Source organism: Pseudophryne corroboree, chromosome 5 (genome assembly GCF_028390025.1).
Source record: "Pseudophryne corroboree isolate aPseCor3 chromosome 5, aPseCor3.hap2, whole genome shotgun sequence".
Lineage (NCBI taxonomy): Eukaryota > Metazoa > Chordata > Amphibia > Anura > Myobatrachidae > Pseudophryne > Pseudophryne corroboree.
Window position 1 is genome coordinate 293946965 of NC_086448.1, and position 16307 is coordinate 293963271.

At 48.6% G+C, this 16307-nt stretch overlaps 1 protein-coding gene across 1 annotated transcript in view; it reads left to right on the forward strand.

Annotated features, from left to right (window-relative positions):
• KIF15 (kinesin family member 15) overlaps positions 1-16307 on the forward strand; it is a 438779-nt gene that overhangs the window by 239672 nt on the left and 182800 nt on the right. Inside the window, exons 20-21 of the mRNA XM_063922408.1 lie at positions 8579-8744; positions 9692-9842. Of these exons, the coding sequence (XP_063778478.1) occupies positions 8579-8744; positions 9692-9842 (317 nt within the window). The remainder of the gene's footprint in view (positions 1-8578; positions 8745-9691; positions 9843-16307) is intronic.

Consider the following 16307-nt stretch of genomic DNA (forward strand, 5'->3'; position numbering starts at 1 on the left):
AACGGATGTGAGTCTGAGAGGATGGGGAGCTGTCACCTAAGAGAGGCAGTTCCCAGGCAGGTGGTCAGCCCACGAAGCCCTCCTTCCGATCAGCATTCTGGAACTTAAGGCGATCTACAATGCTCTGCTTCAGGCCTCTCCTGTGTTCAACGATCATGCGATCCAAGTACAGTCTGACAACACCACAGCAATGGTGTACATCAGTCGGCAAGGAGGGACAAAAAGCAGAGCCTGCATGCAAGAGCTGTCAAAGATACTCCTCTGGGCGGAAAGCAATGTAAGCAATCTTCATTCTGGAAGTGGACAACTGGGAAGCGGACTTCCTGAGTCGTCATGATCTACATGTGGGGGCTGCACCATCAGGTGTTTCAGGGGATCATCAACCGGTGGTGCTGCCTACGAATAGACATGATGGCTTCTTGACTCAACAAGAAGCTTCACTGGTATTGCTCACGAACCAGGGACCCTCAGGCAAGGGCAGTAGATGCATTGACGTTGCCTTGGCCTTACCGGCTGGTCCACCTGTTTCTCCTTCATCCACTAGGGGCCACTGGAGCGTAGTTACAATGGGGAAATAGTAGGCAGTAATTGGGAGCTGGCACTTTTAAAAAAAAAATTCTAACCCTGTGGCTAGCTCCTCCCCTACTATCTCCCCTCCAAGCCAGTCTTAGTTTAGTGCCCAAGGGAGCTGGTTCACTTGGGTTTAACTGAAGAATTTTTTTATTTTTTCTTTATTATTTTATTTTTCTTCACACACACGCACAGACTGGCAGCTCTGCCACTGCCGGTCTGCACCGTGGGAGCTGCCGGCGGGGTCCCATCGCAGCTGCGTGCGGCTCGGGATGGGCCCCGGCTGAGGGAGACACTGAGCTCTCCTGAGTTGGCGGACACCACTCCATCCAGCAGAAGATTCCGGCAGCACGGCAGCGGTGAGTATCTGACGGCCGAACACCGCGGCGTGTGTCGGGGCCACCCTCCACCACTGAAAGGTGTGTATATCCCCCCCACCCAGACTGTTGGGATGAAGGGGTGACAGGGGGGTTCTGAAGAATTGATTTTATTATTGGTGACTACAACAGTGACTGAGCACCCTTACAGCACCCTAACAACACCCCCAATCCCCCCCTCGGATTATTATTAGTCATTTTTATTTATTTAAAAAAAAAAGTAACAGCGCTGTGCCGCGCGCCCGCCAGCCGCCCGCTCTCCTCACTGCTCGGATCCCCGCCAGCGCGGCTCACAGAGCCGCTACAGGGATCCGACATAAGCATTGCAGTTTTAAATTTGGCGCCGTCAAGGAGGGGGCGGGGCTTAATCCCGCTCTGCGCGCCCGGAAGTACAGCGCGCCGGGGACCCGTTCTTTTCCTGTCAGCAGCGCGGGACGGAGGCCACGCGACCACAGCAAAAGTAGTTACAGTGGGGAAGGGGGGCACTACAGGTACAATATTTGTTTATTGCAGCCTGTCACTGCACACAGTATCGTGCAGGACAGATCGGCTGCTGTGGCTGAATTCTTTTCCCTGCTTCCCTCCTCTCCCTCCCATTCTGCCTATTGCTGTCTTCCTGTGGGGGAAGGGTATCAAGTTTAGGTGCTGCCATGGCCACTAAAGGCTCCAAGGCAGCTCAAAAGCAGGGTCAGGTTTTAGGTGAGGAGTCACAGCCATCAGCTCAGCCCTCCTCAGAACCCCAGAGCGCCCCGACATGGACGACACAACTCACAGAGGTGATGTCCCTGCTGACTGGGGAACTTAAAGCCTCTCGGGAAGATAGAGAGGCGGCCCAGTTCCGACAGCTTGTCCCGGTACCGGCGCCAGAACCTGCATGGGCAGTCTCATTGGCTAAGTCAGTGGAAGGGCTTTCCAGGGCTGTAATACCTTCCCAAGCCCCGTCCTTTAGTCCCCCCCAACAGGCTGCAAAAAAGAGATTGCTAGCCTCGGTGTTACAAGACTTTGACGATGATATGCCTCAATTAGATGAGGCGGGGTTAGATGTACAGGATATACAGGATGTGGATATCCAGGATACTGACGATCAGGTATATGGGGACTCTGAACCAGTAGCTCAGGGTATAGAGGCTCTTATTACTGCTATGCGCTCAGTCTTACAGGTGGAGGAGACGGAAGACATCTTACGCCCTTCAAGGTTTGGCACCGACCAATACCTGCCGGTGACTTTTCCAGTTTCAGAGGAGCTGGATGCGCTCATAACGGCAGCCTGGAAGCATCCAGACGCGAAATTTCAGGTATCAAGAAAAATGTCTTCCTATCCTTTTCCCGCAGGTAGCAGAACGCGCTATGAGAACTCTCCGATCGTGGATTCTTCGGTGTCTCATCTGTCCAAAAAGACGGTCCTGCCTGTTCCGGGGGCAACTTCACTTAAGGAGGCGTCAGATAGGAAGTTGGAGTCTACCTTAAAGAATATTTACTCTGCGGCAGGGGTTTTGCAGCGCCCGGCGCAGGTAGGTTGTTGGGTCAACAAGGCAATCGAAGCTTGGGCGGAACAATTGTCCTCTGGAATTCGTGACGAATTACCGGCGGATCAATTGATAGACTTGGCAGAACACATCCGTGAATCAGCCCTTTATCTTTGCGAAGCGTCCAAGGACATAGGTGTTCTTGGAGCTAGAATTTCCGCTTTAACAATTGCGGCCCGCAGAGTGCTATGGCTCCGGCATTGGCATGCGGATACAGAATCCAAAAGGGCGGCAGAGGCGTTACCCTTTACGGGTGAGGTTCTGTTTGGTAAGGATCTGGATGCCTGGATCTCTACGGCCACGGGGGGTAGGTCGGCTTATCTTCCTTCTGCTGCTCCAGCCGCTCGCAGACCATATAGGGGTCCCTCTTTTCGATCCTTTCGTGCCCCTTCCAGGTTTCGAGGACAGGCCAGGGGTGGAGCTTCTACCTTCCGTGGCCATAGAGGTAGAGGCGGCGGCAGGGGTAGAGGTTCCGCAGCCTCAGCCCAGTCATACGTTAAGTCTTCTGGCACTGCCACCGCATGACGGGCCTTCCTCCCACCTGGGAGATCACAGGGTGGGAGCTCGTTTGTGGGATTTCAAGGAGGTCTGGATACAGTCCTGCCCAGATGCTTGGGTCCGGGATCTCATCACTTGCGGTTACAAGCTCGTATTTCAGGAACAACCACCCCAGCGGTTCTTTACCACGGGTTTGCCAGTTTCCGACAACCGGGGAGTTGCCTTACAAACCGCGGTCCAGAAGCTTCTGTCTGCAAGGGTTGTGATCCCTGTTCCCTCGCATCATCGAAAACAGGGCTATTACTCAAGCCTGTTTCTAGTACCGAAGCCGGACGGCTCAGTCAGACCAATCCTGAACTTGAAAGATCTCAATCCGTATTTGAAGGTGTTCAAGTTCAAGATGGAGTCCCTCCAGTCTGTTATTGCGGGGTTGGAAAAAGACGAGTTTCTGGCATCCTTAGACATCAAGGACGCATACTTACATGTTCCCATTTGGCCTCCTCACCAGGCCTTTCTCCGGTTCGCAATACAGGACGCTCATTTACAGTTCCAGGCCCTTCCTTTCGGTCTCTCTTCTGCCCCCAGAGTGTTCACAAAGATCATGGCGGTCATGATGGCCCTGCTTCGGAAGCAGGGTGTGACAATTGTTCCCTATCTGGACGATCTGCTAATAAAAGCAAGCTCAGCAGAACGGTTACTTCAGAATATCCGGATGACACAGGACCTTCTGATCCGACACGGGTGGGTCCTGAATTTTCCGAAGTCTCACTTATGCCCCGTACAACGGCTGTTGTTTCTGGGAATGATTCTCGACACAGTCCATCAGAGGGTTTTCCTTCCGCGGGACAAGATACTTTCTCTGCAGACACTGGTAAGACTGGTCCTTCAACACCGTCGGGTGTCAGTATATCTGTGCATTCGCCTGCTGGGAAAGATGGTAGCAGCGTTCGAGGCTCTTCAGTACGGTCGCTTCCACTCTCGACAGTTTCAGCTATGTCTTCTAAATCAATGGTCAGGATCTCATCTGTTCCTTCATCAGCGGGTGACGCTATCTCCAAAGGCACGGTCATCACTGCTCTGGTGGCTCCAGTCGACCCATCTGTTGGAAGGAAGACGGTTCGGCATATGGGATTGGACTCTCCTCACCACGGACGCCAGTCTGCGAGGCTGGGGAGCAGTGACCCTGGGACATCAGTTTCAGGGGCGCTGGTCAATCCACGAATCCGCTCTCCACATAAACATCCTCGAACTAAGGGCGGTGTACAACGCCCTGCTGCAGGCACATCACCTCCTGCGAGGTCGAGCGGTCAGAGTTCAGTCCGACAACGCCGCGACGGTAGCATACATCAACCGTCAGGGCTGCACTCGCAGCCGCGCAGCGATGAGGGAAGTCACCAACATCCTTCTCTGGGCGGAGAAGTATGCTCTGTCCTTCTCGGCAATATTCATTCCGGGAGTGGACAATTGGGAAGCCGACTATCTAAGCCGGCAGGACATGCACCCGGGAGAATGGTCACTACATCCCCAGGTGTTTTGGCAACTGGTCCGCCGGTGGGGAAAACCACAGATCGATCTCATGGCGTCCCGCCTGAACCATCAGTTGCCTCTTTACTACTCTCGGACGAGGGACCCGGCGGCGGCGGGCGTGGATGCTCTCACGGCTCCTTGGAATTTCCAGTTTGTTTACCTCTTTCCTCCGTTCCCGCTGTTGCCGAAGGTTCTGCAACGCATCAAGAGAGAAGACGCTCTGGTTCTCCTAGTGGCTCCAGATTGGCCACGCAGGGTTTGGTACTCCGCTCTACATCTGTTGTCGGTGGCCGAGCCTTGGACCCTACCACTACGAGACGACCTTCTACAACAGGGTCCTTTTTGTTATCCAGACTTACGCAGGCTACGTTTGACGGCGTGGCTGTTGAGAAAGCCATCTTGACAAGGAAGGGGATTCCTCGTACAGTTATACCTACTATGCTTCGGGCTAGAAAGTCGGTTACATCTTCTCACTACTACCGCATTTGGAAGGCTTATGTAGCATGGTGTGAACGTCGAGAATATTCTCCTTCCGTGTATAGCTTAGCCCGTCTTCTCCGTTTTTTGCAGGCGGGTTTTTCAGCAGGCCTAAGACTGGGCTCACTAAAAGTGCAGGTCTCTGCTCTTTCGGTTTACTTCCAGAAACGGTTAGCCTTGCTGCCTGAGGTTCAGACCTTCTTTCAAGGGGTTCTTCGAATACAGCCTCCCTTCCGTCCTCCGACAGCGCCATGGGACCTCAGTCTGGTCCTGTCCTTTCTGCAGTCTTCATTGTTTGAGCCCCTGGAATCAGTAGAGATAAAATATCTCACCTGGAAGGTGGTTCTGCTCCTGGCGCTGGCTTCAGCTAGACGGGTGTCAGAACTAGGGGCTCTCTCTTGCAGGTCTCCTTACCTGGTGTTTCATGCGGATAGGGCCGAGCTTCGTACTCGTATGTCCTTTCTACCAAAAGTGGTGTCTGATTTTCACATCAATCAGCCGCTTGTAGTACCGGCCCTCTCAGGGGACTCTCCGGATGTGAGATCATTGGACGTTGTAAGAGCGCTCAAGATCTATGTGGATAGGACTTCGGCTATTCGGAAGTCTGATTCCTTATTTGTGCTGTACGACGCTGCCCGCCGTGGTTGGCCGGCCTCTAAGCAGACCTTGTCTCGATGGATTCGACTGACCATCAGACAAGCTTATTTGGCGGCTTCTCGGGAACCTCCATCTTCCATTTCAGCACACTCCACACGCTCTGTGGGACCTTCTTGGGCGGCTGCCCGGGGGGTCTCTATGACTACTTTATGTCGGGCGGATACTTGGTCCGGCCGTCATACGTTTGTCAAATTCTACAAGTTTGACACTTTTGCGGCCTCTGCATCTCACTTTGGCCGAGCGGTTTTACAGGACTCTCAGCGCTCTCCCACCCGTTCTGGGAGCTCTGGGACGTCCCCATTGTAACTACGCTCCAGTGGCCCCTAGTGGATGAAGGAGAAATCAGGATTTTGGTACTTACCGATAAATCCCTTTCTCCAATTCCACAGGGGCCACTGGACGCCCGCCCAGCGCTGTTCCTCCTTGTTGTTTTTTGCTTAACGGTTTGCGGTTCAATTAATGACCGCTTGTTGAGTTCAGGTTATCCTGTTTATTATTAGGTTCGATTCCAGGGTTAGTTTGGGTTATCCTGGTTGAGTAGACGTCAATAACCTCCTCTACCTTATGGTTTTCTCTATTACAGCTCTCCTTGGGCACAGTTTTACGTAGACTGGCTTGGAGGGGAGATAGTAGGGGAGGAGCTAGCCACAGGGTTAGAATTTTTTTTTTTTAAAGTGCCAGCTCCCAATTACTGCCTACTATTTCCCCATTGTAACTACGCTCCAGTGGCCCCTGTGGAATCGGAGAAAGGGATTTATCGGTAAGTACCAAAATCCTGATTTTCTCCATTCCGTTGCTACCAAGGGTGCTCAAGCGGATCAGAAATCAAGGAGTCCAGGCAATTCTGATTGTCCCTGATTGGCCTAGGAGGGCGTGGTACGCGGATCTTCTGGACATGTCCATTGAAGACCCTTGGCCTCTACCACTAAAAAGAGATCTTCTTCAACAAGGACCGTTCGTCTACCCGGACTTACGGCGACTTCGTTTGACGACATGGAGGTGGAGCGGAACATCCTCATTCACAAGGGCCTTTCCAAAAAGGTTATTGCTACCATGGTTAGGGCCAGGAAGTCTGTGACGTCCAAACACTGTCATATCAGGAGAAGATGTGTCTCCTGGTGCGAGGAACGCACGTATCCAGCTGCAGAGTTCCACTTGGGACGTTTATTACGTTTCCTGCTGGCTGGTGTGGATAAGGGCTTACGTCTGGGTTCCGTTAAGGTCCAGATTTCAGCTCTCTCCATTTTCTTCCAGAAGAAATTTGCAGTGTTGCCAGAAGTTCAGACCTCCTTGCAAGGGGCTCTCCACATACAACCTACTTTTTTACCGCCTACCGCACTCTGGGATTTGAATGTAGTGTTGACATTTCTACAGTCATCCTGGTTTGAACCTCTGATGACGGTAGAGGACAAGTACCTCACATGGAAGACGGTGATGTTACTGGCCCTGGCTTCTGCTAGACGTGTCTCAGAATTGGGGGCCTTATCGTGTAAAAGTCCATACATGGTCTTTTACGAGGACAGAGCGGAGCTCAGAACTAAACTATTGTGCTTCCATCAAGTTCTGATACTTCTGCTCCTCCTGAGGCATTGGATGCTGTGCGAGCCTTGAAGATCTAGGTCAAGCAGACTGCTCGGATCAGAATGTCTGATTCCTTGTTCGTGCTCTATGATGCACAGAAAAAGGTTTGTCCCGCTTCAAAGTAGTCCATTGCTCGTTGGCTTAGGCTTACTATCCAACATGCCTATGTGTCGGCGGGTGTGGTTCATCAAATCGACAGTATCTAGGTCGACAATGTTTAGGTCGACCACTATAGGTCGACAGTCACTAGGTCGACATGGATGGAAGGTCGACAGGGTTTCTAGGTCGCCATGTGCTAGGTCGACAGGTCTAAAGGTCGACATGAATTTTTCACATTTTTTTTTCTTTTTTTGAATTTTTTCATACTTTACCGTTCCAATCGTAGTCCACATGGATCGTTATCTGTGTCTAAAGGTCGACATGAGGATTTTTTTTTGTGTCGTTTTCTTCGTAGAGTGACCGGGAACCCCAATTAGTGCACTGCGTCCCCTTGCCATGCTTCGGGCATGGTGCCTTCGCTTCGCTCGGCACAGATTACCGTTCCAAAATTCAAAAATAGAAAAAAATGTGAAAAACTCATGTCGACCTTTAGACCTGTCGACCTAGCACATGTCGACCTAGAAACCCTGTCGACCTTCCATCCATGTCGACCTATAGTGGTCGACCTGAACATTGTTGACCTAAATACGGTCGATCTTCAGACCGGATCCCGTGTCGGCAGCCTTACCTGTTCCTTAGTCTCTGAAGGCCCACTCTACAAGATCCTGGGCGGCTGCCCGTGGAGTCTCGGCCTTGCAACTATGCCAAGCTGCTACCTGGTCGGGGAAGAACATTTTTGTGAAGTTCTACAAGCTCTACAAGTTGGATACCCTGGCCAAAGAGGATACCCAGTTTGGGCAGGCTGTGCTGGAGAAGTCTCCGTTGCTAGTTTTTGTATGTTCGTGGTGTACTGGTGTATAAATCTCACCACTCCCTGTTATTATGTCCCTTCTCTCATATATGTCCTTTCTGAGGATTTAGCGATAGGTAATTAAAATACTATTTTATTTTATTTTTAAATGCTGATTTGAGCTTTTTTTAAATACAACAATGTAAAAATAATAATTGTCTAGGTGCAAAACAAAGCCCGTTTCCTCAGTGCAGCATGATGAATGTTCTCCAGGCATTGTGTTTCACTGAAGGGGGCACTGTTTTGCCCTTAAACTATCTTTTTGGTACTGTTGCATTAATAAAAAGCTCATATGAGCCTGTTTTTTTTTTTTTTTGTTTTTTTTTTTTTTTTTATAAATGAGAACTGTTGGTATGTAGCCTTGTCCTTAACAGATTTAGTTTTACCAACCTTTATTTTCACATTTGTCATTTAAGTGTTGAAGAGTGAGGTCCATGATCTGCGAGTGGTGCTGCAGTCTGCAGATCGTGAACTTCGGACAGTGAAGAATGAGTATAGCTTGTTTAAAGATAAACAAGACAAGGAGATGACTCTGCTATCTGACCGACATATCAATGTGCAGCTACAACTAGATAATGTCAGGTAATGCCTGCACTAATAATATACACACAGTATACTTGTTTCCCTATGATGAAGATTTTTATTTATTTTTTCCAAATGTTTGGCATTTTTTACATGTTTTACAAAATTTAGACTGAAATTTAGGTATTCAGGATTTCTGCTGGCTTAAGTTCATTTTTATTGCTTATGAGCGTTTGATCATGTTAAAGCTTCTCCCACTAATGAAAGCATATGGAAACACTGTGGTCTCCACACTGCACATACAATTGTTTGAACACTGTTAGTACAAGGCCAAGAATTGATTAAAATGGTTCCATTACCAGTTACTGCATTTTATATGAAAGAGGAAATTAGAGCTACAGATATGTCCTCATGCATATTTGCTGCAGTCATGCCAAACAGCCCCTCTTGGCACGCCAGGTCGTGTGAGAATCTTCTAGCATCTAGTGTCTTTTTTTTTTTTTTTTTATGCCAAAAATGCTTCTTAGTTGCAATGCGACTAAGACGCACGAGGAGACTGTGCGGTTTTAATTTGATATGATGCTTGTGTATCTGTGTACGACTGAGTCTCTGAATCTGTATTTGAAGAGCTGCAGCTTTTTTCCAATACAAGTTCTGTCCTTCTCCGTATACACACTCAGTCGCACACAGATATACAAGAGTCATTTATCAAATGAATCAGTCTCTTCATGTTACCCAGTCGCATTGCGTTGTGACTAAGACACATTTTCGTCAAAAAAGATGCCTGACATTAACAGAGTTGCACAGGACCTGGAGGCTATTGCGTATTGAGGCTAGATATACGAGGATGCATCTAACTTTTATATATATTTTTTTATTAACATATAATTCAAATATAATCCCAGTTGCACTGGAAAACTTAGATTACACACACACTCTTGTTAGCCACTGGTTGAGAATTGCTGTCCTAATTATCCTGCACTGTATAAACCTGTTTAATACTTTAGGCTGGAGCATGAAACTTTATTAGAGGAGAAGCGATCTCTCCAAGATGCCTATGATAACCTGGAAGAGGTGATGAAATTTGAGACTGATCAACTAAAACAAGAATTTATTGGCAGCAAACAGGAGAATGAGACTCTGAAAGCTGAACTTAGTGTAAGATGTGCTTTTATCTTTATTTTATGACAAAGTAAAAGGTGAAAGAGGTTACTAGTATGCGCAAAAAAACAGAGTTGTGCAGCAGAAAACACGCGAAGAGAGCATTCATCCAATGCTCAAGGAAACTGGATATTAAAAAATATTTTCCACGTGTTCAAATCTGCGCCACTCTGTTCTTAACCATGTACAAAATAATTAAGCGATAAGAGCCTGATACAAATCAATAATAGTGCAGTGAAAGTAAATGCATGCAAAGCACCACATCCAAAATAAACAGAAAATACTGATCTTTTATAATTTGAGTAGTTCTCCAATTCCTGTATGTATTTCGAGAGTAATACAGTCCATAAATTCCTGTAATCAGAGAAAGGTGCTTTCCTCTCAAGGGCATATACCCCTGCAATGGGTATATGCCCTTGAGAGGAAAGCACCTTTCTCTGATTACAGGAATTTATGGACTGTATTACTCTCGAAATACATACAGGAATTGGAGAACTACTCAAATTATAAAAGATCAGTATTTTCTGTTTATTTTGGATGTGGTGCTTTGCATGCATTTACTTTCACTGCACTATTATTGATTTGTATCAGGCTCTTATCGCTTAATTATTTTTTATTTTATGACGTTGATCAGCTATGTATACAAGATTCTTTTTCTGTAGCTCTTTCCCCTATGTGAAATTATGGGGTCGATCCTATTAGCCGCGATAATCAACACGGTAGCCCGAATTTGCACAAAAGTGCTCGCTGCCCCATAGGGCTCCGAGCACTTTGGTTTGAATTCAGCCCGAAACCAGCCCGTGAAGGCTGCAAGATCGGTTGCCGTTGGCGGCATTTAAATGCCACTGCAAAGGCACATCGCATGCTTTGTGTGTAATAGGCTTGAACCCTGTGACTATACAGGCCTACAATGCTTATTTCTCTTTCATCCACTCTAGAGTACACTGGAAATCTCAGACAGCTGGGGTGTAAAGGATGTAGATCGGAGGTAGCACAATCTAAAAAAATTATGCACGGCTGGCTCCTCTCCTTCACACCCCCTAATCCCTCCAGTTTGAAAAATTGTGCTGGAGGTTAGCAGCACAAGAAAGGAGCTCTATCTCCATAAGAGATTTTCTTTTATTTAAATATTGATATGAGCCGATCCAGCCTGGCTGACAGGGCGGTGAGTAGGCTCTCAAGAATAATCAATAGTTTGTGATACAAAGATCCCGTCAGAAGGGACCAGCATCTCACCCAGAAGATCTGACATTAAGCGCAGTGAGTACTATGGCAGGGAAGTTGGCAGCAGGACAGCCTAATCCCCTATAGTAGCGCAAGCGGTGTCTTCCTCAGCAGCCTTATATAGTCAGTGAAGATGGCAAAGGGGGCACAGCTAGTGGAAGTCTGTCTGAAGGGAGGCGGCGCCGGTGGCCAGGGCTCCGGAGCTGAGCGGTGTGCAGACGACGGGCGACCTGTAAGGACCGTACCCAGGAGATCGCTGAGCGCACAACGCTGACTGTTACCAGCTGTGTGTGTGGCCGGTGCCTGTCTGTTTTACACATTAGTCTATCTGCTGAGAGGAATAGAGGCATCATTAGAGAGTTAGAATGGAGGAGAGCGGTGATGTTAATAACAGCAGAGGTGAGCTGTGCTGCGAGGTGAATAAAAATTCAGTGGCAGCCGTCTTGGGTCCTGCATAGGCGTGCAGTTAGAGCAGGAACTCCTCTCTGAGGGGGAGGAGTTATAGGTTTTAAGTTACTGAAGGGGTAGTCTGCACTAAAGACTTTAACTCTTGTTTGATTATCAGTAATCCCTAGCACTGCAAGCTCTATGAACAGATCTTTTGGTAAAGAAAATAAACTAATAAGAGTTTATAATTTTTTCTTCCAAAGGACACTGCTGACAGGTCCTGCGGAGGAGGTACAACACCGACCAACTCCAGCTGTTTCAACAGTTAGTTGTGTGGGGGTGGTTGTAAACGTCAGGCTGGTATATATATTTTATTTTGTGTCAAATTTTATTCCAGCTGTGTGACTCCCAATTTTTCATTGCTCCTTATATCCCTACGGTCTTTCTCTTCCTATTCTAATAGGGTGAAAGTACTGCTGTTTGGCATGCTTGTCATTAACATGTGTATAGCACCAACCAAAACCACAGAAACGTGCTATGTATGTTCAAAATGTGAAAAAAAGAGCACTAATGTTGGAAGCTACGGGGTGTGCGACACGTGTGGGAATGGACGCTCAACCTGGTAGCAGTGGTCCGTCTGGGTCATGGGAACATGCCCTGGCAGATATTTCTAAGGAAATGGCGGAATCCCGCAAGCAACGTTTAGAATGGGCTGCGTGTTTTTCCAAGACTATGGAGGAATTCCTAATTAGAATAACTCCGCCTGCACAGTGGAAAAGAATGTGCGTAATGCGACAGAGACCCCTCCCTATCCTGCAAGAAGAATTGGAAGAGGAGGAGGGTCTCATGGAGGAGGGAGAGTCAGTTGAGGCAATATTTGACGTCAATCCTCAGGAGGAGGACGCTGAGGTCAAGGGGGTTAGATTCCCTTATTGAAGCAGTAAAGCAGGTCTTCAACTTCAAGGAGGAAGTGGTCGAGGAACCTGAAGTATTTGACTTATTTGAGTCTCGGAAACCGCAAACAGACGTTTTTCCGATTCCTCAAACTCTCCAGAATCAAATGGGAGAAGCATGGAAGCAGCCAGGTAGGTGCTTCCAGATTCCCTAGAAATTCACGACTAATTACCCACTGCCCAAGGGTGTCATGTCTAAGTGGGAGGTCCCACCGATTGTGGACGCCTCCATGGCTAGACTGTCGAAGAAGACAATATTACCTATACCAAATGTGACGACATTAAAGTATGTGTCAGATCAGAAATTGGATACTGCACTTCTATCTTTGTGGCTGCAGGAGCATCGCACAAACCTACTATTATCAGTGCTTGTGTTAATAAGGCTATTGTAGCATGGGCCGGTCAGATTGTTCAGGAAGTGGCGGAAGATAACAACCAGGAAGAAATAGTTTGGCTACGGGAACAATCCGTGAGTCGGCTACATACATTTGCCAAGCTACAAAGGATGCTAGCAGGATAGCGTCACACATCTCTGCCTCAGCTATATCTGCTAGAAGGATTCTGTGGCTCAGAGAATGGCAAGTGGATTCTGTTTCCAAGAAGGCGGTAGAGGCGATCCCCTATGTAGAGGAAGCTTTATTTGGGCAAGAATTGGACAAGGGGATTTCGCAAGGAACAGCGGGAAAATCTGCTTTTCTGCCTACCACGTATCCTACAACATCGCCACTGGTTAGAAGAAATTACTCTGGTCCAGTGTTCAATTCTTAGGTCTCAGTCCTTTTGAGCTAGAGGAAGAGTTTTTGGCGGTCAAGCTTGTAGAAACAGAGGCAGAGGCCATTCCTAGTCCACAGCCCGAAAACAGGACCCCAAACCTGCTGACAAGATCGTGGCATGACTGTCTTCCAGCTCACTTTGGGTCTCCTATGGTGGGCGCACGGTTGGAATGGTTTCAGGACACCTGGGCCGAAACCTCACCAGAAGTCTGGACAAACTATAATTTCCCAATAGAATTTCTGAATCGACCTCAGTCAGTTCTTTACGACAGGCCTTCCTCTGTGCCCTCAGAAAGCGAAGGCATTAGACATGGCTATTCAAAACTGGCACAATCCCGACAGGGGGGCAAGCGCAACGCAGCCCTTTGCGGGCTCGCTACGGGCACGGTGCCTAGGTACGCTCGGCAGACTAATTTATTCTCCCTCTATGGGTGTCGTGGCACCCACAGAGGGGGAATGTCGGGATTGTGCCGGTCGGGATCCCGATGTTGGGATTCCGACCACCGGGATTCCGTCCAGCGGGATTTTAACCGCATCCCGATGGAATCAATACAGTCTGTTATTGCAGGACTGGAACAACAGGAGTTCATGGTGTCGATGGACATAAAGGATGCGTATCTCCATGTCCCAATTTGAACCCAACACCAAACCTATTTACGGTTTGTAGTGGACAAGAATCATTACCAATTCAGGGCCCTTCCGTTCGGCCTATCATCAGTCCCGAGAGTCTTCACAAAGATCATGGCAGTCATGGTAGCAAAACTGAGATCGTTAGTAGGGATAACGATAATACCGTATCTGGACGACCACCTTCTCAAGGCTCCCTCTCAGGACCAGTTGATCCAGGATGCTCAGATCACTCATCAGTTTCTGATTGGACACAGCTGGATAATAAATTTCACAACTGAAGGTGTTTCTCCCAAAAGACATGATTCAGGACATCAGGGAAATGGTATGTCAGGTTCTACAGAACCAGGCAGTCTCTCTACATCTTTGTGTTTGGCTTCTAGGAAACATGGTAGCATCCCTTGAAGCGATCCAATACGGTAGACTACATTCCAGACCCTTTCAGCTGAATCTGATTGCACAGGGGCCAGGCATGCATTTTTTTCTTTACCGAAGGATTCGCTTGTCGCCCCAGGCCAGGACCTCGTTAATTTGGAGGTCGGCCCACAGGAACCTAGCAGCGGGAAAGCGGTTTGGAATCTGGGATTGGAAAATTTTGACGACAGATGCCAGTCTCAGAGGATGGGGAGCAGTAATGGACAGCCATCCGTTTCGGGAAAGATGGTCACCGCAGGAGAGCAAATCTCTCAATAAATCTGCAGGCGCTAAGGGCCATTTACAATGCACTCCTCTGACAGAAGACCTAGTATGGGCTCAGCATGTAAGAGTGCAATCAGACAATGTGACGGCGACAGCATACATAAACTGTCAAGGAGGAACAAGAAGCCGCATGGCTTTAAAAGAAGCCACAAAGATTCTGTCTTGGATGGAAAAGCGCAACCTAAGTCGTCAAGACATGCATCCAGGGGAATGGTGTCTACATCCACAGGTATTCAAGGCAGTGGTATGACAGTGGGGTCTACCGAAAATAGTCCTAATGGCCTTCTCGGAACAACCATCAGCTGCCAAGATATGTGGCCAGGACACTGGATCCAGCAGCAGAGGCGGTGGACGCGCTGGCGATTCCCTGGACATACCATGTGGTGTATGTCTTCCCACCGTTTCCCTTTTACCAAGAGTTAAAAAAGGTCAAACGGGAAAGAGCGTGGTTGATTTTAATAGCCCCAGATTGGCCTCGCAGGAGATGGTACTCGGACCTGAGGGGATTCATGAGGACGATCCTTGGAAACTGCCACAGAGGGAGGACCTGTTGTCGCAAGGCCCATTCTTTCACCCAGATCTGAACCGTCGTATGTTTGACGGCGTGGTTCTTGAAACCAAGATACTAAGAGACAGGTATCCCAAAATCGGCTATTCCTACCATGTTACCTGTAAAGAAGACTGTCACCGCTGCAGACTACTATAGAATCTGAAAGAAGTACATGGACTGGAGCCAGTCCGGGCTGGAATCCCAGAGAGTTTCGCCTAACTAGACTGTTGAGGTTTCTCTAAAATGGTTTGGATGGTGGTTTGAGATTGGTATCCTTGAAGGTCCAGGTCTCGGCCCTCTTGATCTTTTCTCCTGCAGGGTCCACAGGGTATCCATAGGATACATTGGGATATGGTGGAGCGACAGCGGATTTGAACCAAACGGTCAAAGCTTTTTGGCCTCCCAGCATGCAACGAGCCCGTCCATATATCCCCGCCTCCTGGCTCAGGCAAATCAATTTTTCTGTTTGGTGCGGCAGGAGCTGGACCGTGGTCTAAGGGCTGCTGGGTTTTAGCAGCCATAAGCTTTATTATTTTATTTTCTCTATCGTCCTAGTGGATGCTGGGGTTCCTGAAAGGACCATGGGGAATAGCGGCTCCGCAGGAGACAGGGCACAAAAAGTAAAGCTTTAGGATCAGGTGGTGTGCACTGGCTCCTCCCCCTATGACCCTCCTCCAAGCCTCAGTTAGATTTTTGTGCCCGGCCGAGAAGGGTGCAATCTAGGTGGCTCTCCTAAAGAGCTGCTTAGAAAAGTTTAGCTTAGGTTTTTTATTTTACAGTGAGTCCTGCTGGCAACAGGATCACTGCAACGAGGGACTTAGGGGAGAAGAAGTGAACTCACCTGCGTGCAGGATGGATTGGCTTCTTTGGCTACTGGACATTAGCTCCAGAGGGACGATCACAGGTACAGCCTGGATGGTCACTGGAGCCTCGCCGCCGGCCCCCTTGCAGATGCTGAAACAAGAAGAAGGTCCAGAATCGGCGGCATGAAGACTCCTCAGTCTTCTTAAGGTAGCGCACTGCAGCTGTGCGCCATTTCCTCTCAGCACACTTCACACGGCAGTCACTGAGGGTGCAGGGCGCTGGAAGGGGGGCGCCCTGGGAGGCAATGAAAACCTATTTTTGGCTAAAAATACCTCACATATAGCCTCCGGGGGCTATATGGAGATATTTAACCCCTGCCAGAATCCGTTAAGAGCGGGAGACGAGGCCGCCGAAAAAGGGGCGGGGCCTATCTCCTCAGCACACA